The sequence below is a fragment of the Biomphalaria glabrata genome, chromosome 9 (genome assembly GCF_947242115.1).
Source record: "Biomphalaria glabrata chromosome 9, xgBioGlab47.1, whole genome shotgun sequence".
In the NCBI taxonomy this organism is placed as follows: domain Eukaryota; kingdom Metazoa; phylum Mollusca; class Gastropoda; family Planorbidae; genus Biomphalaria; species Biomphalaria glabrata.
The window spans coordinates 24,035,914-24,059,918 of record NC_074719.1 but is presented as its reverse complement, the minus strand read 5'-3'; the positions used below and the strand labels follow the sequence as shown (position 1 = coordinate 24,059,918).

The following is a 24,005-nucleotide window of genomic DNA, read 5'->3' as shown; positions in this document are numbered from 1 at the left end:
CGGATAGTAGCCTATAATGTTGGTCTAATAAGTTTAATTTAGAGACAGTGGCAATATAAAAACAAAATTAAGAGCGACCAACTTTATACAAACAATATTTATTATACATCATAAAAACAATATAAGACAAATATATATATAACATAGAAAGTAAAAAAAGAAACAACAAAAAACTTCTAATAGATCTAGACTAAAAATAATAAATCTGTGCGATTACAAATATTTGTACTAATTGTTTTTATTTAGAGCAATTTCATGCTTTTATCTTTCTAACTACACTATGATCCTATCACTTGTCTTGACCAGTTGGAAAGGGGTGGGGGGGAGAATAACAGGGTATCTGGGTGGTCGCTTTAAAAATGCATTTATTAAAAAAAAAAAGGTGAACCAATTGAGTTCGAACTCGAGGGCTAAAGTCTCCTCAACCTCTGCAGGTCAATACACTGGCACTAACGACTGTGCCAGGAAGGTGATTGTGAAGTTTTTATAGCTATATATTGTTAGTTTCAAACTTTTCTCTCTACAAATTATAAATGGGGCTAATTCAACATACCACCTTATCAGTTAAGAAAAAATTTCTTTCCCTTGTTCGAGATACGAAACAAAATAATTTGTTTGCGTTAGGATTAGGGCTACTTAATTAACTAATTGGTTAACTTTTTTTTTATTGATTCTTGTTTTGTCAGGTAAAAGAAATATTGTTTCAAAATTTCAGCTCAATCCGAGATGGGGTGTGGGATAAATAACGTGTACAAACTTTTTTATCGGTCAGACAGAGTTGATATAAGCTTTGTAAAAATACTTCTAATCGCACGTCTTATAAGCTTTGTAAAAAATAGTTCTAATCGCACACATTCATTATTTTGTTAGTCTAGCTAGATCTATAACAAATTTAATTACATGACTAATCCAAACTAATTGATGCAATTAAACTCAATACAAGCTTTATTTTTCTTAATATTATATCTACAACGTGAAATTCAAATCGGGGATCTCAAACTGACTCTCAAGTTATATCCTTTTGTTTTCAAGTTCACTTAAAACGCACAGCTATGATACAGATGAGTTAAGATAGTTATTAGCGACAGACCATCGCTGGAAGATTTGATGTAGATAAAGAATCAGGATTTGAAGGCTCTATGTTTTTTAATTATGTGCATAGATTTCTCTTGATCCCATTGGATGACACGAAGACACGACTCGTGGGCCCAGTTTGAGATGGTATCAAGTATCTACCATAGCGAAGAGATGTATATGTTTTGAACTTGACAATGCGTTTGTAAATGTGCACAAACAAGTTTTAAAAGCGAGTTATACTTTTTAAATACAACATCAATCATCAATGTGTACTGTACCTTTCTGACTGTGGAAGATTTGGTTACAAAGTCTTATCTTAGGACAATCATCTTATCAACAAGAATGTGTTCCCAATCATCTTATCAACAAGAATGTGTTCCCATTTTTAGAAACAGCGATCAAATCCTGGTGTTCGTTGTTAAAATGTATGGAAACAAATCTTATGTAAAGTCAGTTGTAGTTTTACATTCTGTGTTGTTTCTAAAACAGAAACCAGACACTTGTAACACAATGTAGCTAAGTCTGAAGCGCTATTACGATATAGTATTTTCAGAGATTTGCGAAATGTATATATGTTAAAGTTCTAAAACAAAAATTATAACTAAAACGTATATTAATAAAGAGTATTTTCTTTGATTGCTTAAGCATCACAAAATGCAAACTAAGTATTTAACTCGTCCAAATGTTATGCCTAGTTATGTTCATATTTTAAATTGTATATCTTTGCTTTAAGCCTATTGGCAATGGTTAGGCTAATTAGCATATTTAATTGTATCGATGCATGTAAGTTATGGGCTTTCTATCTTCTGGGAAGCGTGGTCCAGAGGCTAAGTATGCTTGGCTTGGCTACCTATGAAGGGGGCTCGAGGTTCGACACCTGACTCGAGCAGAGTTGTGTTTACTGAGCGCCTAAAGGCAGCACGGAAAAACCTTCTCCCACATACCCCCTTACCCACCACAAATGAGTTGGACCATAGCGCTCTGAGCATGTTATAAGCATGACAGTAGCGCTATGAAAGAAGCTATATTTTTTTTTATTCAAAAACTTGTTATTTCCGGGACAAAATTGAGACGTTTAAAAATACATTGATATTTAAAACAAACTGAGCTCTATAGTTGTGGTTGAATTCTTCCAGAAAAGATAACTTTGGCGATACTAAGTTACATTTGAAGACTAACTAGAGACATTCACCTTGTTTACTGACATTAACCATAGGCAGAACTTGATACGTTGAGGTAGATAGTCTTTTTCTTATTGTTGATTAGTTCTTGCACGTTTAGTGAAGCGTGAACAACCTGTTGATAGAAACATTTTGAGGGATTTATTGAAAGCGGATTTTATCTTCAGTATAAATATTTTGCCACTGATTCTTAATGAAGATGTTTTGTATTGTTTTTTTTAGATATTTTCGTGTGTTTGATTTTCATAAAATAGGATTTCAACATTTAAAGAGAATCTGTTTTAAAACGTAGTTTTGTAATTCATAAATGGAAATCATCCGTAGTTAAATTGTACACTCGTGCAATGCACACAATGAACTGAAATCACTATTTATAGTTTGCTATATTGTTAATATGTGTGCTTACATTTTATGTAATCAATACAATTTAGGACTTCTCTTTCTCTCTTTCTGAATATTTTACTTTATATTAGCAGAGTTACGAAACAAAAGATGGGATGTGGTCGAGAGGGCGACTGTCACAGATGACATATACTCATGGAAGGGGGACGACCTTAACAGGTGATATAAACTTGTGGAGAGGGCGACTGTAACAGGTGATATAAACTTGTGGAGAGAGCGACTGTAACAGGTGATATAAACTTGTGGAGAGGGCGACTGTAACAAGTGATATAAACTTGTGGAGAGGGCGACTGTAACAAGTGATATTAACTTGTGGAGAGGGCGACTGTAACAAGTGATATAAACTTGTGGAGAGGGCGACTGTAACAAGTGATATAAACTTGTGGAGAGGGCGACTGTAACAGGTGATATAAACTTGTGGAGAGGGCGACTGTAACAAGTGATATAAACTTGTGGAGAGGGCGACTGTAACAAGTGATATTAACTTGTGGAGAGGGCGATTGTCACAAGTGATATAAACTTGTGGAGATGGCGACTGTAACAAGTGATATAAACTTGTGGAGAGGGCAACTGTAACAAGTGATATAAACTTGTGGAGAGGGCAACTGTAACAAGTGATATAAACTTGTGGAGAGGGCGACTGTAACAAGTGATATAAACTTGTGGAGAGGGCGACTGTAACAAGTGATATAAACTTGTGGAGAGGGCGACTGTAACAGTAATATAAACTTGTGGAGAGGGTGACTGTAACAAGTGATATAAACTTGTGGAGAGGGCGACTATAACAAGTGATATAAACTTGTGGATAGGGCGACTGTAACAAGTGATATAAACTTGTGGAGAGGGCGACTGTAACAGGTGATATAAACTTGTGGAGAGGGCGACTGTAACAAGTGATATAAACTTGTGGAGAGGGCGACTGTAACAGGTGATATAAACTTGTGGAGAGGGCGACTGTAACAGTGATATAAACTTGTTGAGAGGGCGACTATCACAGGTGATATAATTTCTTGAGGGTGCGACTGTAACAAGTGATATAAACTTGTGGAGAGGGCGACTGTAACAGTGATATAAACTTGTGGAGAGGGCGACTGTAACAGTGATATAAACTTGTGGAGAGGGCGACTGTAACAGTGATATAAACTTGTGGAGAGGGTGACTGTAACAAGTGATATAAACTTGTGGAGAGGGCGACTATAACAAGTGATATAAACTTGTGGATAGGGCGACTGTAACAAGTGATATAAACTTGTGGAGAGGGCGACTGTAACAGGTGATATAAACTTGTGGAGAGGGCGACTGTAACAAGTGATATAAACTTGTGGAGAGGGCGACTGTAACAGGTGATATAAACTTGTGGAGAGGGCGACTGTAACAGTGATATAAACTTGTTGAGAGGGCGACTATCACAGGTGATATAATTTCTTGAGGGTGCGACTGTAACAAGTGATATAAACTTGTGGAGAGGGCGACTGTAACAGTGATATAAACTTGTGGAGAGGGCGACTGTAACAGTGATATAAACTTGTGGAGAGGGCGACTGTAACAGTGATATAAACTTGTGGAGAGGGCGACTGTAACAGTGATATAAACTTGTGGAGAGGGCGACTGTAACAAGTGATATAAACTTGTGGAGAGGGCGACTGTAACAAGTGATATAAACTTGTGGAGAGGGCAACTGTAACAAGTGATATAAACTTGTGGAGAGGGCGACTGTAACAGTGATATAAACTTGTGGAGAGGGCGACTGTAACAAGTGATATAAACTTGTGGAGAGGGCGACTGTAACAAGTGATATAAACTTGTGGAGAGGGCGACTGTAACAGTGATATAAACTTGTGGAGAGGGTGACTGTAACAATTGATATAAACTTGTGGAGAGGGCGACTGTAACAAGTGATATAAACTTGTGGAGAGGGCGACTGTAACAAGTGATATAAACTTGTGGAGAGGGCGACTGTAACAGGTGATATAAACTTGTGGAGAGGGCGACTATAACAGGTGATATAAACTTGTGGAGAGGGCGACTGTAACAAGTGATATAAACTTGTGGAGACGGCGACTGTAACAGTGATATAAACTTGTGGAGAGGGCGACTGTAACAAGTGATATAAACTTGTGGAGAGGGCGACTGTAACAAGTGATATAAACTTGTGGAGAGGGCGACTGTAACAGGTGATATAAACTTGTGGAGAGGGCGACTGTACGAGTGATATAAACTTGTGGAGAGGGCGACTATCACAGGTGATATAATTTCTTGAGGGTGCGACTGTAACAAGTGATATAAACTTGTGGAGAGGGCGACTGTAACAGTGATATAAAATTGTGGAGAGGGCGACTGTAACAGTGATATAAACTTGTGGAGGGTGCGACTGTAACAGTGATATAAACATGTGGAGAGGGTGACTGTAACAGTGATATAAACTTGTGGAGAGGGCGACTGTAACAGTGATATAAACTTGTGGAGAGGGCGACTGTAACAGTGATATAAACTTGTGGAGAGGGCGACTGTAACAGTGATATAAACTTGTGGAGAGGGCGACTGTAACAGTGATATAAACTTGTGGAGAGAGCGACTGTAACAGTGATATAAACTTGTGGAGAGGGCGACTGTAACAGTGATATAAACTTGTGGAGGGTGCGACTGTAACAGTGATATAAACTTGTGGAGAGGGCGACTGTAACAGTGATATAAACTTGTGGAGAGGGCGACTGTAACAGTGATATAAACTTGTGGAGAGGGCGACTGTAACAGTGATATAAACTTGTGGAGAGGGCGACTGTAACAGTGATATAAACTTGTGGAGAAGGCGACTGTAACAGTGATATAAACTTGTGGAGAGGGCGACTGTAACAGTGATATAAACTTGTGGAGGGTGCGACTGTAACAGTGATATAAACTTGTGGAGAGGGCGACTGTAACAGTGATATAAACTTGTGGAGAGGGCGACTGTAACAATAAACTTATGGAGTTGGCGACTGCTACACTTGACATTAATTATGAGTAGGGCGACTACCACAGAGGACATAAACTGTGGTAGGTGACACATGTCACACTGATAAACATTCTCCATCATCGGCATCATTGTAGCAGCCTCTATAGTTTTTCGGTAATATTAGTGTGTATGTGTTTGTCTGATATCTGTGATATCCCGATTCCTGACCTCAGAGTCTGTCCTCTTTCAGACTGTTATTTGTACTTTATTTCTGTTATAGAAACTAAAACATAAAAAAAATTCCAGTCCACGTTTGTTTTCCTCAATGTTAAGTTGTCTAAAAAATCGACAACAACAACAACAACAACAAGCTACACGGTACACAATTGAATAGAACTTGATGAAGACTACATCACAGAGAACCGATAGGAATACAATATCTATACAAAGTGCTCTGTGATATGGCAGAGTCAATTTACTATCTAAAAACAACATTTTCACTCCAACAATGGCTAAAACATCTAAGGAACATTTGTTTGTTATTATTGTTTTTCTGTGAGTTTAAAGTATGTGATGTGTATCTTTGTACGATTCGTTTCAATAGAACACATTAGCATGGCCATGTAGACCATGCACTTTATGTAGAGGCGATAGAATACTGGTTCTGTGGAGGGAATCTCTCCTCCATACAAAACATTTCCTTGTTCCGCTTTGAACTTCCACCACTGAAATAGTTGTTTTTCTTCAAAACTTTAACCCAGTTTATAACCATCAGGTGTACTGAGTTTTATGAAACTCTAGTCAATAGAATGAAAACAGCCACCTAATTATTGTATGTTTGTATTATTTTAACGTGGACAAAAGGTATGTATCATTGTATATTTTTGTAAGGTCAAAAATGAGATATTTGTGTAACATTGTTAGGTTAAGAATGTTTAGTCCCTGGTTGGAAGCCTTGTGAGGACTTGGATTTTTAATTATGGATCCTTAGGGCGCCTCTGAGTCCACCCAGCTTTAATAGGTCCCGGAGAGTAGTTAGGAAAAGGTAAAGGCGGTTTGTCGTTGTGCTGGCCACATGACCACCTCATTAGCCGTTGGCCATCTAAACAGATGACCTTAACATCATCTGCCCTGTACATTGCAAGGTTTGAAACGGCGGCAGTCCGACATTATAAAATGATTCCGCATGTACAGATGTTAATCATCATGTGTATTGATGTTCATTATAAAATATTCTTTATGTAACATTTTGTTAATGCTTCCTATTTAAATGTAATATTTTTTTATAGAATAAAAAAAAAAGATTTAACAATTTTTTTCTTCAATTTAAAAATCGGCCCTCTGTTATGTATGCGAGTCCTAAGATTGACTTTATGATGTATCTAGTATTCATTGTATCTATACCGGTCTCATTAGCAATAAGAAGTGGGTGCGGTAGCTGAGTCGTGAAGCGCTTGGCTTCCGAGCCTGGGGTCCTGGGTTCGAATCTAGGTGAAGACTGGGATTTTGAATTTCGGGATATTCAGGGGGCCCCTGAGTCCAACAACTCTAAAAGGGTACCTGACGTTAGTTGGGGAAAGTAAAGGCTGTTTGTCGTTTTACTGACCACATGACAACCTGCTCATCAACGGTTGAACAAAGAAACAGATGACCTTAACACCATCTGCCTTAAAGATCGCAAGGTCTGAAAGAGAAGCTTTACTTTTGTTTTAAAGCAATAAATAATGCCGTGTGTCTACGTCTTCCTGTTCGCAGTCCACTTATTATTGAGTGTAATTATGTCTAAGGGTCTCTGTCTTCTAGGTCCACATCAATCAATAAACTGTCCTCTTGGCTTGCTAGGACAATGTTTAGACTAGATAAGAGAAGTTAAAGTACACCTTTTCTGTAGTCATTGTTATGGCTCTAAAAAAAAATAAAGTCACCTAGTTACTCTGACTAGGGTTATGCCCTGTATGCCTTAGCAAGAAACCTGTACTTAGTTTAGGGCATAATCAACTGTTATTTCTGAATATATTACGATTCTTTTTTTGCCTATATTTGAGATTGTAGTTTTTTTTTTTTATATATTCTCATTTTCTTTTTCGTGGTTCTGTGACTTGTAAAATGTTCTTTGAAATATATCGTGGCTATCGCGAGAACGCTACTCTGCCTCATCGTGGCACTTGCGTGGAAACGACTATTAGAGGAAGTGGTTAGGCTAAATGGGTAGCAACACAAGACTCCCGTGGGGATGCCCACGGGTAGACGAGAGTCAACCCCTTGCACGGGCGGGGTTGTAGAAAAGTCCCCACAAACCTGTCACTCATCCATGCGCTGTTCCTCAAAGGGACCGTTACATAAATGGCGGGTCCGGCACAGTTAGCTTGGTACAATGAAGGAAAATGGCAGAAAATCCCGGTGCATTCTCGGCCTTCGGCCGTGTCTAGCCCACGCGTTGGGGGCCAAATGCATCGGTTAACAGCAATGCTTCACATAGGCATTTTCTAGGGTCTCTCCCAAACAGAACTGTGACTTCACACAGGTTTTTTTTTTTTTTTTTTATTGTTTGGCGTCCAAACAGGTTTTTTTTTCAAACTTAGGGCTCGAAGAGCCTTCGGCTTAGCCCTTAGACATCAACAAGGATATCGTGGCCATATTGTTTTTTTTTAGCGGCCCCCGAAAGGGGAAAAGACGCTATTAGTTTTGTGTGAAATGGCTGTCCATCTGTCCGTCTGTCTGTCCGTCCCGTTTAGATCTCGTAAACTAGGAAAGATATTGAAAATCCGACATCACAATATTTTAGACCATTCAAAGTTCTGATGCAACGGCTACTTTTTTTTTTCTGAAAGCGAAAAATCTAATTTTGTAATCACTTATGCAAGCAGTTTTTTTTTCAGAAAAATACACCACTTTTACAACTATTGACTATTAAATAGTATTAAACACTCAAACATTTACGGCTCTTTATTAGGGGAGATGACTATTTTACATATTTTAAACATTTATGCAAATGGTTCTATATTTTTTGTCAAAAATTTTTGTTTTTATATTTGTATTGTTAAGTTATGTAAGTTCTGTTATACTAAGTACTACATTTACACAGAAACAAATGTTTACTATTTTTTTAAAGAGAAAAAATCTATTTAATATGCATTATAAGCTATACATAATTTAAAACGATTAGTAATACTATAAACAGCATTTTCCAGTTATGATATTATAGCTGGACACCATATAATCATTCTTTCTTGCGTATTCGAATAAGACAATTGACCTTTCTCTAAACAAATACATCATATATAAGACTTAAGTTAGCCAGGGGAGGTGCGGTAGCTTAGCGCTAAAGCGCTTGGCTTCCGAACCGGGGTCCCGGGTTCGAATCCTGGTGAAGACTGGGATTTTCAACTTCGGAATGTTTGGCCACCCAGCTCCAAAGGGTGCCTGACATTAGTTGGGGAAAAGTAAAGGCGGTTGTTCTTGTGCTGGCTACATGACGCCCTCGTTAACTGTAGGCCACAAAACAGATGAACTTTACATCATCTGCCCTATACACCACAAGGTCTGAAAGGGGAACTAGTTAGGCCAGGTTCACATCTAACCTTTCATTCACTTTCACCTCTCCTTTGATCTGCTGGACCGTTGGGGCACTACACAAGATCTGTCAACCTACTTTCTCCATTCTTATCTGTCATTTATCTTTGATATAATTTCATTCGGATGTTCTTTCTGAAAATATTAAAGCCTGCCCGGGTGGACCACTTCGGGGGCCGATTTTGAGTTTGTGTTTCCAGACAAACTGTCTTTGTAACCTTGTTTTAATATTGTAAATAAAATAAATCAGATGACATAATAACTTTATAATCATCATGAAAATTTGCCATGTACTATTTCCGATAGAGTGAATTAATATAATAGTGATGGTAACATATAATATTGGTGGTAACAAAACAACAACATGGTGAACACTACATTTAAAGGACTGAAATTATAATCTGTACAATAATATACATATTTTCACAAAGCTTATATCAACTCACTCTGTCTGTCTGTCTGGTAAAAAGTTTGTACACGTTATTTCTCCCACATCCAATCTCGAATCAAGCTTACGCAATTACTTCTTTTAAATGAAAACAAAAGAATCAATAACAAATTTAACCAATTGTCGTATTAACTATTGGAAATTAATTATTTGGTTGTGTATCTCAAACAAGGGAAAGAAATTGTACTTGACTGAATTTCTAATATAAGCTGAATTAGTCCCTTTATAGATCGTCGTCTGAGGGTTAGTGAACACAAACATGAAATAGAAACAATGGATAACTCTGCAATCTTTCATGTTCATACGCTCTTCGCTAGTAGAGTGGTTACCGTGTTGGCTTGAGAAGCATGAGAATGCTTTAGTTCACGAGTTCGAATTCATATCGTTTAGTTTTTTTTATATATAAACACATTTTAAAATGATCACCGAGATACCTCATTCTATCACCCTCACCCCTTACTAACTGGTCCAGACAATGGATAGGATCTAAGCCTATTGAGAAAGATAAAAGCATGAAATTGCGCTAAACAAAAACACTTATTAAACTTTTTCTAATCGCACAGATTTTTTTTTTGTTATTCTAGATCTATTACAAATTTATGACTGATCCAAACTAATTGATTCATTTAATATAAGCTTTGTTTTTTTAAATAGTATTTTTTTTTATTTTGCATGTTTTAATTTGCAAATAATGTGCCTGTAACTGTGAGGACATCAAGTGTTCACATCGGCTGATTGCGTAACTTCCTGCCACCAAAATGTTTCAGCGTCCCCGACTATTGATCTATCTACACATGGTTTGAATCTGAAGATTGTTCAATTATCTTTACTTTTTTTTTTTAGAGCCAACCAATTTTTCGACATTAGAATACACATTTCAACTTCTTTTTCTACTTTCTGTGTTTATATGTCACTCAGACCCTGCTCAGAAAGATCTTGCCAGTGTTAGCAAACTGAATCTACGTTCACTTCCTGGATCTAAATATTGTATGTGTAGGTGTCAAAGTCACGACATTGGTTTCATGTAGTGAGATGCTATTGCTGGTGTTACAGTACAATACAATTTTGTTTGCATGACATTTAACAACGATCTACATGCTTACATAACGAAACATTTGCTATTTTTCTACGCAGACAAACGTGTTCTCAATATGACAAGTTATACGTGTATTATGTATGTATATATGGATGTAAAGTGTGCATGAATTAGCACACAAAAAAATTGTCAGTTATTAAGAGTAAAAATTAAAATCACTTATCTTATTCATGATAAACCAGAAACACAGACTAAGAATGTTAAATACCTAGGTGTTTTAATAAATGAAAAACTATCATGGATAAAACTTTAAAAAATCAAACCATGCATTATGTTTTATTAAAAGAAATTTCTACAAATCAAATGAGAACATAAAACTAAAATGTTATTTAACCTAGGATAGACCCCTCAACTCAAGAAAACATTACAAAGCATTAAAACACACAGAATAGAGCAGTGAGATTCATAACAAACGAACATTTACATTTGATTAGAGCAGGGGTGGGCAACATTTTTCTAGAGAGGGCCGCATTTAAAAAAATTGGGGACTGGGGGGCCGCATATATAACGTCTGTATTGTATAAAATAAGATATCCATTGCATCTCTCTATATCCAGACAAAAGCTAACTCCTTTGTTAAAGTTTCTGTTAGATTTATGAAGTATATTGATTTATATATAAATGTGTATGTACATTTTAAATAAACACATAAAATGTTCGTGAAAAACACATCGAGATTTTCACCTCATTTATCATATATCTCTAAATGTGTATTTTGGAAGATTACTTTGCATAAAATTAAAATATATTAACTAAAATATCACGTGTTTAAAAAATGCTATACTTCTGATTTATCTCAAAGCTGACCTTGTAGCTGTAGTAATGTCGTCGCAAGTTTGCCATTTTTACAAAGCTTCTATCAAGAGTCCAAAATCTTTCTTTTAAAAGTATGAACCCTACATTGAATAAAAGTGTAGCCGAGTGGTAAAGTCACTTAGCTTCCGAACAGAGGCGTATCGAGTTCGAATCTTGGTGAAGACAGATTTTACTTTTCGGGATTTCAAGGCTGCCCCTGTGTCCACCCAGCTCTGACAGCGGTTGGTCGCTGTTCTGGACACATGCCATCCTAGTTAACCGTCGGCCCAATAGATCGCAATGTTTGAAAGGGTTTACATTTCTTTAGATTCAATAAGAATAATAATAAAGGTAATGTCTTCGATTCCTAAGGATGAGTGCAGTGTTTCACATAACTAGGCAAACCCAGTTGCATCTGCACATTTTTCGACATGTGATGCAGAAAAAGCCGTTGCCCACCTGGGGGTCTATTTAAGTTAAATAACAAAAATAAAGCCACAAGCGAAAAAAGTTTTTGAAACACATAGATCTATTACTTTTCTACATGTTGAAGCATTAATGCGAAGCAGGTGAGTACATACGTCGAGCGTACAAGTGGACGAAGTGAGAGTTACATTTCTATAAAATTATATTTCATGTTTTATAAGTTCTTAGTCACGAGACAGAAAACAAAAAACAAAACTCATGTGGCCTGTCAAGGAAGATTTGTACATAAGTAGGATTCGAACAGGCTTTGAGCTCAAGCTGTGAGGAGAGATAAAGTGTTAAGGTTGAGGGATGGCCAAGTGAGAGAGGTTAGAGAGAGCTTTTACGGTCACTGTGTGGGTTGGTGTTTTCATTTTGTGCAGTTCACAGCTTGAGCCCAAAGGTTAGTAGTGTCTCCGCGAGTTGACCTGAGTTGACCTACTCTATCACACGCCTTCGCTTTATCTTTCCTCCAGCTCACACGAACACACACACACACACAGTTATACCTGCTATGACATATCTGTATAGCTCCTATCTCCTCAATTTCTAACTCATCTGTCGTATTGTCAACCCTCTGGCTATTCCCAGTTATGACCAAACCATTCTACCGAGCGTTAAAAACCTGGACAGCAAAATGTGTAGATACAAAATGTTGATGTGAGAAGAGATGGGGGTGGGGGAGTTTCAATGACGTCAAGTCTCTTCTCTTTCTCTTGTCAGATGTTAAACTTTTTGATCGGAGAGTTGATTAAACGTTTGTTTTCTTGACACATATTTCACTACTGATACTTGACTTAGATTAGACACTGACATCAAATTAGGCGTAGTTCCCATCAGATCAAAGTGCTTTGGCACATATGCAACTTATTATTTGAGAAAAGGAACAGACTATGGTGTTCCAGACAAGAGGAACACAACGATATTCCAGGATATAGTAACACAATGATGATAATAGTCACACTAGCAAGTTCCTGACAATAGCCACGGATTCATGATCCAGGTAATAGTTACTCAATCACGTTCCTGACAATACGTACACAATCATTTTCAGGACAATGGTTACAAAACCATGCTCAGGACACTAGTTAATAAATCATGTTCATAGCAATAGTTTACACAATTTTATTCATGAAAATAACCACACAATCATGTTCCGGGATATAGTCACTCAATCATGTTCCGGGTATACAATTCTGGGCAAATCCACTCTTAACATATTATTCGAAACGAAGGAACTGTTTGACTCTGTTCATTTAACTGGTAGGCATATCCATCTTCCACACTTCTGACACCACTCTGACAATGATGTATATGTATGTACGGTATCGATGTTATCTTACAATCTGTTGTGTTCACTACATTCGATGTAATTCCTCTTCGTGTATGGTCTCTACTCTTTTTTTTTACAATGCTTATATCAATGCACCCTGTTTGTCTGTCTTTCGTATAAAAATATTGAACACGTTATTTTTCCCAAACCCATTATCAGATCAATTTGACTTTTCGTATATTTACTCAATGGCTAAGACAGTGCATGAATCAAGTATTAAAATAAAATAATTAGTTAATTAATTACTGGTTATTAATTATTTGTTTGATACCAACAGTTATTTCTGCAGTATTCACAACTATGGCTAAATATGTGGGTTTTGTCCCTTTAAATAATTGCACACTTCATTTCTGAACCATCAATTGTCCGATTCATTTGAAGCTTTTACAAATATCTATAGTACCTAACAAACAAAATTAACCAATTATTCAATTAATTTGGGTAATTCATTATTTTGTTTGATATGGGAGCTATTCCCCTTAGACAAGCCTTTTTTCTTGAAAAGGATTATTATTATTTTGCTTGTTGTGACTTCATTTCATAGTTGCCATAATCATACTGGAGAAAAAGCTGTTTCTTTCTAACCTATTATCTTGAGATTTGATTCTTGTACTAAATGTTTATATACAAAATGCATGATGGGTATATGTGATACAGTGTGTTACCCCACACCTTCGTATTTAGTATTAAAATCGTTCAAATGAGTGAGAAAAATTCTACTCATGAAACTTGATTGAAATTATGTATTGACTAGCATTGCCCATCCGCTTCGCCCGTTGATTTGGTCCCGGGCTATATATTGTTTAATTTTCATGGACCCCCTCCTTTATTTTTCTTACTTATAGTTTGGACCAGCCCCCCCCTCCTCAACTCTCGGCCTTAAAAAAAAGTCTTATTTACACTATGTGACTAATATTCTGATTTTTAGTGTTTTGTTTTGAACTATTTGGTAGGCTGTATGATATTTTTTTTACCTGAGCCTTTTTTTTTTTACTTTTTACATCCTGCAAATCGTTAACCTCAGATAATACTTTGGCAGATAATACTTTGGCAGATTATACTTTGGCAGTTTATACTTTGGCAGATAATACTTTGGCAGATTATACTTTTGTTCCCATGGCAATCAAATCATTAAATAAGAACAATCTGATATAAACTTTATCACATGTACATTATGAGTGAGTCTGGTGTGAATGTACACTTTGGTTTCTTATAGTTATAATGTTTTTTGTTTGGTGTAATGCACAAATTGTAAGACAAATTTCCATACGGACAATGAAGATTATTATTATTATTATTATTATTATTATAATACTTTGGCAGATAATACTTTGGCAGATAATACTTTGGCAGATAATACTTTGGCAGATAATACTTTGGCAGATAATACTTTGGCAGATAATACTTGGGCATATAATACTTTGGCAGATAATACTTGGGCAGATAATACTTTGGCAGATAATACTTTGGCAGATAATACTTTGGCAGATAATACTTTGGCAGATAATACTTTGGCAGATAATACTTGGGCAGATAATACTTGGGCATATAATACTTTGGCAGATAATACTTGGGCCGTATCCCCCCTGCCAATTTATTTGTTCCTACCTTCAATAATACTGTTCGAATTTGAGCAACACCCTTTTGGCCAGTATACTTTAGTACGTGATACGTTTAATTGGAGCGTCCGGCTTTGAAACGCCCTCCCAAACACACTTGTGACAGCCCGTTTCTTTCCGCCCCCACTTCCCCTAAAAACTTAATATTAAAACTGCTTTAAACCATATAGTTTTTGCCCGTGAATCTGATTGCCGGTATCACTTATATCCCATTTTCCACCTTACCCTTAGGAAATAGTCCTACATACAATGTCTGAGTATTCTTCCACTTGTCAGTTCTTGATCGAAATGTCCCAGAACGTTTCACATTTCATAGTGAGTCTTTTGACAAAGCTTATATCAACTCACTCTGTCTTTCTGGTAAAACGTTTGTAGACGCTATTTCTCCGACACCCATTCTCGAATCAAGCTGAAATTTACACAATGATATCTTTTACCTGACAAAACAGGAATCAGTTTTACAAAATAAACCAATTATTAATTAACTATTGGTAAGTAATTTTTTTTTATTTTGGTATCTCGAACAAGGGAAAGAAGTAGGTGGTTTAAGCTTAATTATTCCCCTTTATAAGTCGCCGTTCTAAATTAAAACAAACACTATATAACTGTACAACCTTCTATAGTCATAAGTACCTCACTAGCAGAAGTGGTTCACATGTTGACCCGAATTCGGGTCGTTACCTTTTTTCTTTTTTTGTAAATGCTTTTAAAAACTATTTATGGTAAAATCCACTCAGATGTCTCTTTATCCCACTCCCCAGTGGCGTAGTAGGTTATATGATGTCCAGTGCGGCAGCGCCTCCTGATATCCACCCCCCCCCTGCCCCGCCCCATAAAATATAATTTCTTTTGTGAAAATTAAACAGCGAAAAGACATATTATATTTTTCGAACTATTGTTTATTCATTGTTAAAATATTACTAATTTGCATAAAGAATATTAATTTAACAGGAGATAATGGAAATAAATCTTTCTTGCTCGCAAAATATCTCAAATCGGTCCTTTAAGGTACTGTTAAGGTATCGTATCTTTGGCTCCAGACGAGATTTGTTTTTGTCAATGTCGCTATGAGCATTATCGAGATCAATTTCGATCTAAGGATTCAATAGTTGGGATGGTGACAAAAATTCATATTGTAATAACTTAAGGGAGACAACTCAACGAGATATAAATGTGTATTTACATGGGGACATCACATACATGTAGAACAACGTCTGTCTTGAGCACAGCATCTTTATCAGCTCTGACTTGGGCGGAAGTCGTTCTCTCTTTCTCATGTCGACATCCTTCCTAGTCAAGTCTCTGATAGTGCGCACCTTCTGCACTAGCTTGGATGGCGGTGTGCATGGCAGGGTTAGAACAATACTTACCTACCACATCATGATAGTGCTCATATTGGGTGATTATTTCTTGAACTATCCCACCAAAGAAAGAATAAATTACCATCCGTAGCTCTTTCCTTTGTGTTTATACCCCTTCATTATTCATGACAATGAAACCTTAAATTTGAGAACATTGATCCAGTTTTGATATGTCAGGTGTACTGTCTAAATAATCGAGAAACATTTGACCTGTAATCATATTACAATGAGTTCATTTCGAATTTGTAGAGACATGTACGTATTCAGTCTGGATCTAGCTTTTTGTATCAGAGAAAATGTACTCTCGGGAGTAGATTGTACTCAGATAGTAGTTTCACAAACTTACATAGATTTTTTTTCTTGGCGATTCCTTTTGAACTTGTCCGCTATGCCCATTGAGTGCCAGATTCTACTTTGAAAGAAAATGAATGATTTCCACATTTTTATTTTAGGTAGTATTTTCAGATTTTTACCGTTTTGGGCCCTTTGATCCCTACCCACCAACCATTTCTCCATCTGAGCTAGCACCAGACATTGAGCAACGCCCATATTTTTTACATGACTTCTTCTTCTTCTTTGCTGCTGAGCTGTCAGCTCTTTTGCAGACTGTGCCAATGAAAAATAGTGTGCTGTTTTCTTCAGTTGTTAAGCACTGCCGTACAGGGTGTTGGTTATGTTGGACTGGAGTGGTAGTAGGGTGTGCCTAAGGTGGATTAGAAAAAGGGCATTCAAAAAGGACAGTATTAACACTAACTAATTAGTAAATGAAGAAAATACGTATGCAAGATCATTTGAATAAGAAATATTGATATTGTTTAATTGTTGTCATTGCACAGTGGTCATTTAAGTTTACAAGAAGTAGTGAAGACTTTTTAAAATACCTAAAACTTTAGTTTGATGCCCCTCACCACTTGATGCCCCGTGCGGCCCGCACCACCCGCACATGGCTAGCTACGCCACTGTGACCCAACTGGTCCAGATAATAGTGATAGGATCATAGCGTATTAAGAAAGTTAAAAACATGTACTAGCGCTAGAGAAAAACAATTGGTAAAAATATGATTAATCCCACAGATTTATTGTTGTTGGTCTAGATCTATTACACATTTCATGACCTGACTGATCCAAACCAATTGATACCATTACACCTCGTGCTAGCTTGGTAAAAAAAACTATTTTACGTTGTTCTTGTTTAATGTTGCATCCCGGGCCTCGAACGCTCAGATCATAGTTTGGTCAGCTCCCCCTCCTATTACAATTCTTTTTTAACATTATTTTGACCCATAATTTAGATTTTGTTGAATGAGAAGAGCCTCTCCCACACACAGAGACACATGCTTCTGGCCTTTAGGATTCTAGTTTCACTTTTCAACGTTCTCCGTCACCAACGCTCAAAGAAATACATCGACATACCATCACTGAAGTGACTTGGGTTTCTTTTGGGTTTCTTAATTCAAAAACTAAGTTTTTCATTAGCTTTTGGTCAGAACTTGAATTTGTTATCACTCTGACGTCTTAATACTCTCTCACCCAAAAATTCTATTTATCTTTTTTACTACCACCCTCAACACACCAATACTATATATATATATGGAGAGAGAGAGAGAGAGAGAGAGAGAGAGAGAGAGTCGATGCAGGGTTCATACGACAAAAAGAAAATATTATTTTATAGTCTTATTTTGTACTTTTTTATATGTCCACTTAATAAAATATATTGAGTGGAAACTGCGAATGTAGAATCAATTTTGCAAACTTTAACCGCTGTGGTTTCGATCATGAAATGTGCTTAGTTGTTCTAGGTAAATGGAAATATAATAATAGGTTGTTTTTTTTCGTCCACATCAAGTGGGATAATTAGTAATGAGTGATACATCAGTCAGGACCTTTGCGCTTATAAAATAACTTAGTACTGAGACTACTTCCTTCCACTGTAATCTTTTAGACATCAACATCTCATAACCTTGTCAGATTTTGTCTTGGTGCGTGCATAGGTGTAATATTTTATATTTTAGTTTATGTCTATGACATTATTTCTCTATTTGCATCTGCATTTCTTTTGATTTTTAAAAAAATTTAAATGAACTCTTTATTTTGCAGCCAAGACGAGCTAGCAGACATCCCTGTCTGATGGGAGCACCGCTAGTTGACCAGCACCACCTGGGGGTGTAAGAGCCGTCCAGCAATCAGCATGTCTGGCTGGGCTAGTCTTTCTGGATACCTGTCCATCAAGCCGGGAGGTGGAGGTAATGAGAGTGACGTCATAGCCTCTATTGGTTGTAATAATTAGTAGGTGGTAAATGCATTTGGCTTTTATGTGATATATAGACTATTTAAAAGAATCGATAAAGTTAAGGAATATGTGTTGAGTAAAAGTATTAAGAAATGTGGTCGTGTAAACTTTGAATGGCCAGCAATATCAGCACATCTGTTTCGACATTGATTTTATTTCGTTAATAAAAAAAATATCAGCATGTGACAAAAAGAAAGAGGGAGAAAGTGAAGGGAGAACGAGAGAGGAGGGTGGAACTAGTGAATAGAGAGAGAGCTAAAGAAAGTTGAATAGAAAAATAAATAGATAACTGGCTTAAATGGATAATAGACATATGCCATACATAGACGGAGGTTATTAATAATGCTTTGTCGTTGTTACAAGGGGAGAGAAAGCAAACAATGAGAAGTTAAATTTAGAAATGGGGAAATTGTATATTACAAACAAAAAACAACACCTTCTAGAGCATTATAACAACAGCAGTGGTGCATGTCACCATGTTTTCGGAGACTTGCTTTGTATTGTCTACACAATCACATGACATATGCTGATTCGGAGGTGTGTATAAATACATACACAATGTCACTGAGACACACTGAAGTAACGCAGCATTGAATATGATCTCTTGAGTCTATTGTCCCTCAGTACAATATAAATTTAATATATATAATACATGGGCGTAGCCAGGATTTTTGCGGTAGGTGATTTTTCTCTTGTAATCTTTATTACATTCTGATCCTTCATTCTTTCGGATGCCTTTTGCACCCTTGAAAAGGATCCTCGTGAAGTTAGTGGAAAGACAGTAGACACCCAGCCCTTGCCAGCTAGGCTGTCTGGAGGAGCACCGTGAGCACTACTAGCGGGGTTCGGAGCGAAGGCTAACCCCAACCATATTTACGGTATTTGAAACACAAATGACAGTATCCTGAGGTCCCTACATTATCTTGAGGTCCCTACATTATCCTGAGGTCCCTACAGTCTCCTGAGGTCCCTACATTATCCTGAGGTCCCTACATTATCCTGAGGTCCCTACAGTCTCCTGAGGTCCCTCCAGTCTCCTGAGGTCCCTCCAGTCTCCTGAGGTCCCTCCAGTCTCCTGAGGTCCCTCCATTATCCTGAGGTCCCTCCAGTCTCCTGAGGTCCCTACAGTCTCCTGAGGTCCCTACATTATCTTGAGGTCCCTACATTATCCTGAGGTCCCTACAGTCTCCTGAGGTCCCTACATTATCCTGAGGTCCCTACATTATCCTGAGGTCCCTACAGTCTCCTGAGGTCCCTCCAGTCTCCTGAGGTCCCTCCAGTCTCCTGAGGTCCCTCCAGTCTCCTGAGGTCCCTCCATTATCCTGAGGTCCCTCCAGTCTCCTGAGGTCCCTACAGTCTCCTGAGGTCCCTACATTATCTTGAGGTCCCTACATTATCCTGAGGTCCCTCCAGTCTCCTGAGGTCCCTCCATTATCCTGAGGTCCCTCCAGTCTCCTGAGGTCCCTACATTATCCTGAGGTCCCTCCAGTCTCCTGAGGTCCCTCCATTATCCTGAGGTCCCTCCAGTCTCCTGAGGTCCCTCCATTATCCTGAGGTCCCTCCAGTCTCCTGAGGTCCCTCCAGTCTCCTGAGGTCCCTCCATTATCCTGAGGTCCCTACATTATCCTGAGGTCCCTCCAGTCTCCTGAGGTCCCTCCATTATCCTGAGGTCCCTCCAGTCTCCTGAGGTCCCTCCAGTCTCCTGAGGTCCCTCCATTATCCTGAGGTCCCTACATTATCCTGAGGTCCCTACATTATCCTGAGGTCCCTACATTATCCTGAGGTCCCTCCATTATCCTGAGGTCCCTCCATTATCCTGAGGTCCCTCCATTATCTTGCTACTCTTCGAATCCAAAAATGTCGTTCAAAAACGTAAACCTAATTACAGTTATCTGGAGTGGTCTACCTTAATCTCTCAGGCATTCGAAATGTGACCTAATAATACGGACAGTTGGCTTCATGCTGGTGAGCAATTATTGTGTACTATCAAGAGTGATATTATACACACACATGTTACAGTGCCCAAAATGTTTCAGTCTATGAACCATAAACATTTCCAACACTCGTATCGCGGCCATGAAGATAGCACAGACACACTGCTGTTGACGGCCGTTGTCTTGAAGTACCAAACAGCAAGTAGACAACTAAAATCTGTAGACGCAGGGCCGGTCTTAGGCCACTGCAACCTATGCGGACGAAGTGGGCCTCGCGCTTTCATAGGCCCCGCTCTAATTCTAGGTGTAAATATTAAATTGCAAAATATATGCGAAAAATTCCTGGAAATTTCCTGAATTTATTAAAATCTCCTGAAAAATAGACAAAATTGTCATTTGTGTGTGTCATTCATTGCGGAAAACGCCAATCCTACGCGATAAAAGAAAAAAAGGCATTATCAGCTTTCATGTAATAAAATGTAATATTCGAGCGAATTTTCACCTTAATCGGAAGCTCCAATACTTTATTTACTTCTATAGTCACTGGCATATAAATATGTCATAGGTTGCAAGGTTCGTAATGTAAAATTAATTCGATCGCAATTTTGTACTTAGAAAATAATGAATAAAATTCAAATTATAATTTTTTTTTCTAATACAAAATCTTAATTTTCCATTATTATCCTTATTCCCAACCAGAGTAGGCCCCGCGCAATGAGATTCGCATAGGGCCCTGCAATTGTTAGGACCGGCCCTGTGTAGACGTATTCTATTTCAGCTTGCAATTCCTCTCTGTCTTAATATAACTTGAATGAATTCTTTGTGAATATATTAAATATAACTTACATCGTGACATAGACAAATTCAGCTTAAAATGAATACAATTTAGTAGAATTTAGTAATAATTAAAAACACGTCTTTTCTCTCCGACCTTCTGGGGTGTCTGTCGCCTACAAAAGGCAGCTGACGACAATCCCGCTAATCTTGCATCATTCATACTTCATAGCTAACAACCGCTGATATCACCGCTATCAAATGAGAGTTGTGTTCTACCATCAGACGTAACGTCCACTGAGAGCTATGGATTCTTGCCTCTACCACAGACCCCACTTCTTGAACATGTACCTAACTACTTACTTGGGAAAAACAAATTGGATGTTGTGTATAATTATTTTAAAAAGTTAAATAAACTGATCTTATGTATAAGACTAACAAAGAAAAAAGAAATATTGTTATATTAAGATAGTTAGCCTTTTAAGCCTTGTGATCACTGGGCCAGATGATGTTAAGGTCATCTGTTTCTTTGGCCAACGTTTAACGAGCAGAGTGTCATGCCGCCAGCACAATGACCAACCGCCTTGACTTTCCCCAACTATAGTCAGGTACCCTTTAGAGTTGGGTGGACTTAGGGGCGCCCTAAAAATCCCAAAATTCTTTATCCCATTTTTTTTTTTAAGAATCGAAAACAGGACCCCAGGTTGGGAAGCCAAGCGCTTAACCACTAAGCCACTGTGCCCCAGTTATTTTAAGATATTTACAGACAATTTGATCATTGATGGAACAGATGACAAACCGGGAAATTTGTGCTGTCTTTAGCAATAGCCCATATAGTACATAACTAATACTACCACTGATTACATACTATTACTTTAGCCAGTGAAGTCCAAAATACGGCCCGCGGGCCAGATCCGGTCCGCGACGTGGTTCCATCCGGCCCGCCGAAATGTCGGCACAAAGTGTAGAAAATCCGCTACAACCTCCCCCACCTAAAGAAAAGGTCGAAAAATGTCTCGTTACCTACGTTAGGGCCCTCAATTTTTCTCCAAATGATTGGTACCATGACTAACATCTGTGCGTTTATGAGATTGAACTCTTAATGTAGAATAAAAAAAACAAAAAACAGTAAGGACCTTTAATTTTATCAGAACATGATAATAAGCCAATATATTTGAGTTGTCAATAAAGTGTGGCTGTTTAAAAAAAAAAGAAACGCAATTATAAAACAAATTTGACGTCATTTGCACCTTTCCTTTATGTGGCCCGCGACACCAGTGTTGGAAATTAAAATGGCCCACAGGTCGATTTATGTTGGGCCTCACTGACTTTAGCAATAGTCCATATATCACATAACTAATACTGCCACTGATTACATACGATTACTTTAGACTTTAGCAATAGTCCATATATCACATACTTAATACTGCCACTGATTACATACGATTACTTTAGCAATAGCCCATGTACTATCACTGGCACATAATATTACATCACACGACTATAAAACATAATTAAAAATCTATCACCACTATTTCAGGTCTCAGTCTTTTGAAGACGAGGAAACGCCTATGGTGTGTTCTAGAGGAAAGTCAGGGGAGGCTCCTTTATTTTAAGAATGAAGATGATGCACGGAGCAAGGTCCCCATTGGATATATTGAAATACGAGGGGCCGCCATTACACTGGATATGGATAGTCATAATCAGTTTATTATTATGTAAGTAACACTTTTATTGTTTCCCTTCACCTTATGTACATTTAAAACATCAGATCCAAACAAAGTCTCTGCAGTGAGTAAGAAGGTAACTAAGGGCTGAGAAAAGAAGATTAGAAAGAAAAAAGATAAATGACAAAGGGATGCCAGAAAAAGAGAGCCAGAGAAAGAGAGAGAGAAGGGTAGAGAAAGAGAGATGTAAGAGAGAGAAGGACAGGGTTAGGGTTAGAGAAAGCGAGATGTAAGAGAGAGAGAAGGACAGAGAAAGAGAGATGTAAGAGAGAGAAGGACAGAGAAAGAGAGATGTAAGAGAGAGAGAACGACAGAGAAAGAGAGATGTAAGAGAGAGAGAAGGACAGAGAAAGAGAGATGTAAGAGAGAGAGAAGGACAGAGAAAGAGAGATGTAAGAGAGAGAGAAGGACAGAGAAAGAGAGATGTAAGAGAGAAAGAGAAGGACAGAGAAAGAGAGATGTAAGAGAGAGAGAGAAGGCCAGAGAAAGAGAGATGTAATAGAGAGAGAAGCACAGAGAAAGAGAGATGTAATAGAGATAGAAGGACAGAGAAAGAGAGATGTAAGAGAGAGCAGGGTAGAGAAAGAGAAATGTAAGAGAGAGAAGGGCAGAGAAAGAGAGATGTAAGAGAGAGAGAGAAGGACAGAGAAAGAGAGATGTAAGAGAGTGAGAGAGAAGAACAGAGAAAGAGAGATGTAAGAGAGAGAGAGAAGGACAGAGAAAGAGAGATGTAAGAGAGAGAAGGGTAGAGAAAGAGAAATGTAAGAGAGAGAAGGGCAGAGAAAGAGAGATGTAAGAGAGAGAGAGAAGGACAGAGAAAGAGAGATGTAAGAGAGAGAAGGACAGAGAAAGAGAGATGTAAGAGAGAGAGAAGGACAGAAAGAGAGATGTAAGAGAGAGAGAAGGACAGAGAAAGAGAGATGTAAGATAGAGAAGGTCAGAAAAATAGAGATGTAAGAGAGAGAGAAGGAAAGAGAAAGAGAGATGTAAGAGAGA

At 37.8% G+C, this 24,005-nt stretch overlaps 1 protein-coding gene across 14 annotated transcripts in view; it reads left to right on the top strand.

The window, feature by feature from the left end:
• Positions 1-24,005, top strand: part of LOC106079591 (uncharacterized) — a 145,052-nt gene that overhangs the window by 7,333 nt on the left and 113,714 nt on the right. For all 14 annotated transcript variants that reach the window (XM_056040165.1, XM_056040164.1, XM_056040158.1 and 11 more), the window contains exons 2-3: positions 18,382-18,527; positions 22,823-23,000. In XM_056040165.1, coding sequence (XP_055896140.1) covers positions 18,473-18,527; positions 22,823-23,000 — 233 coding nt within the window. In that variant the 5' untranslated portion in view covers positions 18,382-18,472. The remainder of the gene's footprint in view (positions 1-18,381; positions 18,528-22,822; positions 23,001-24,005) is intronic.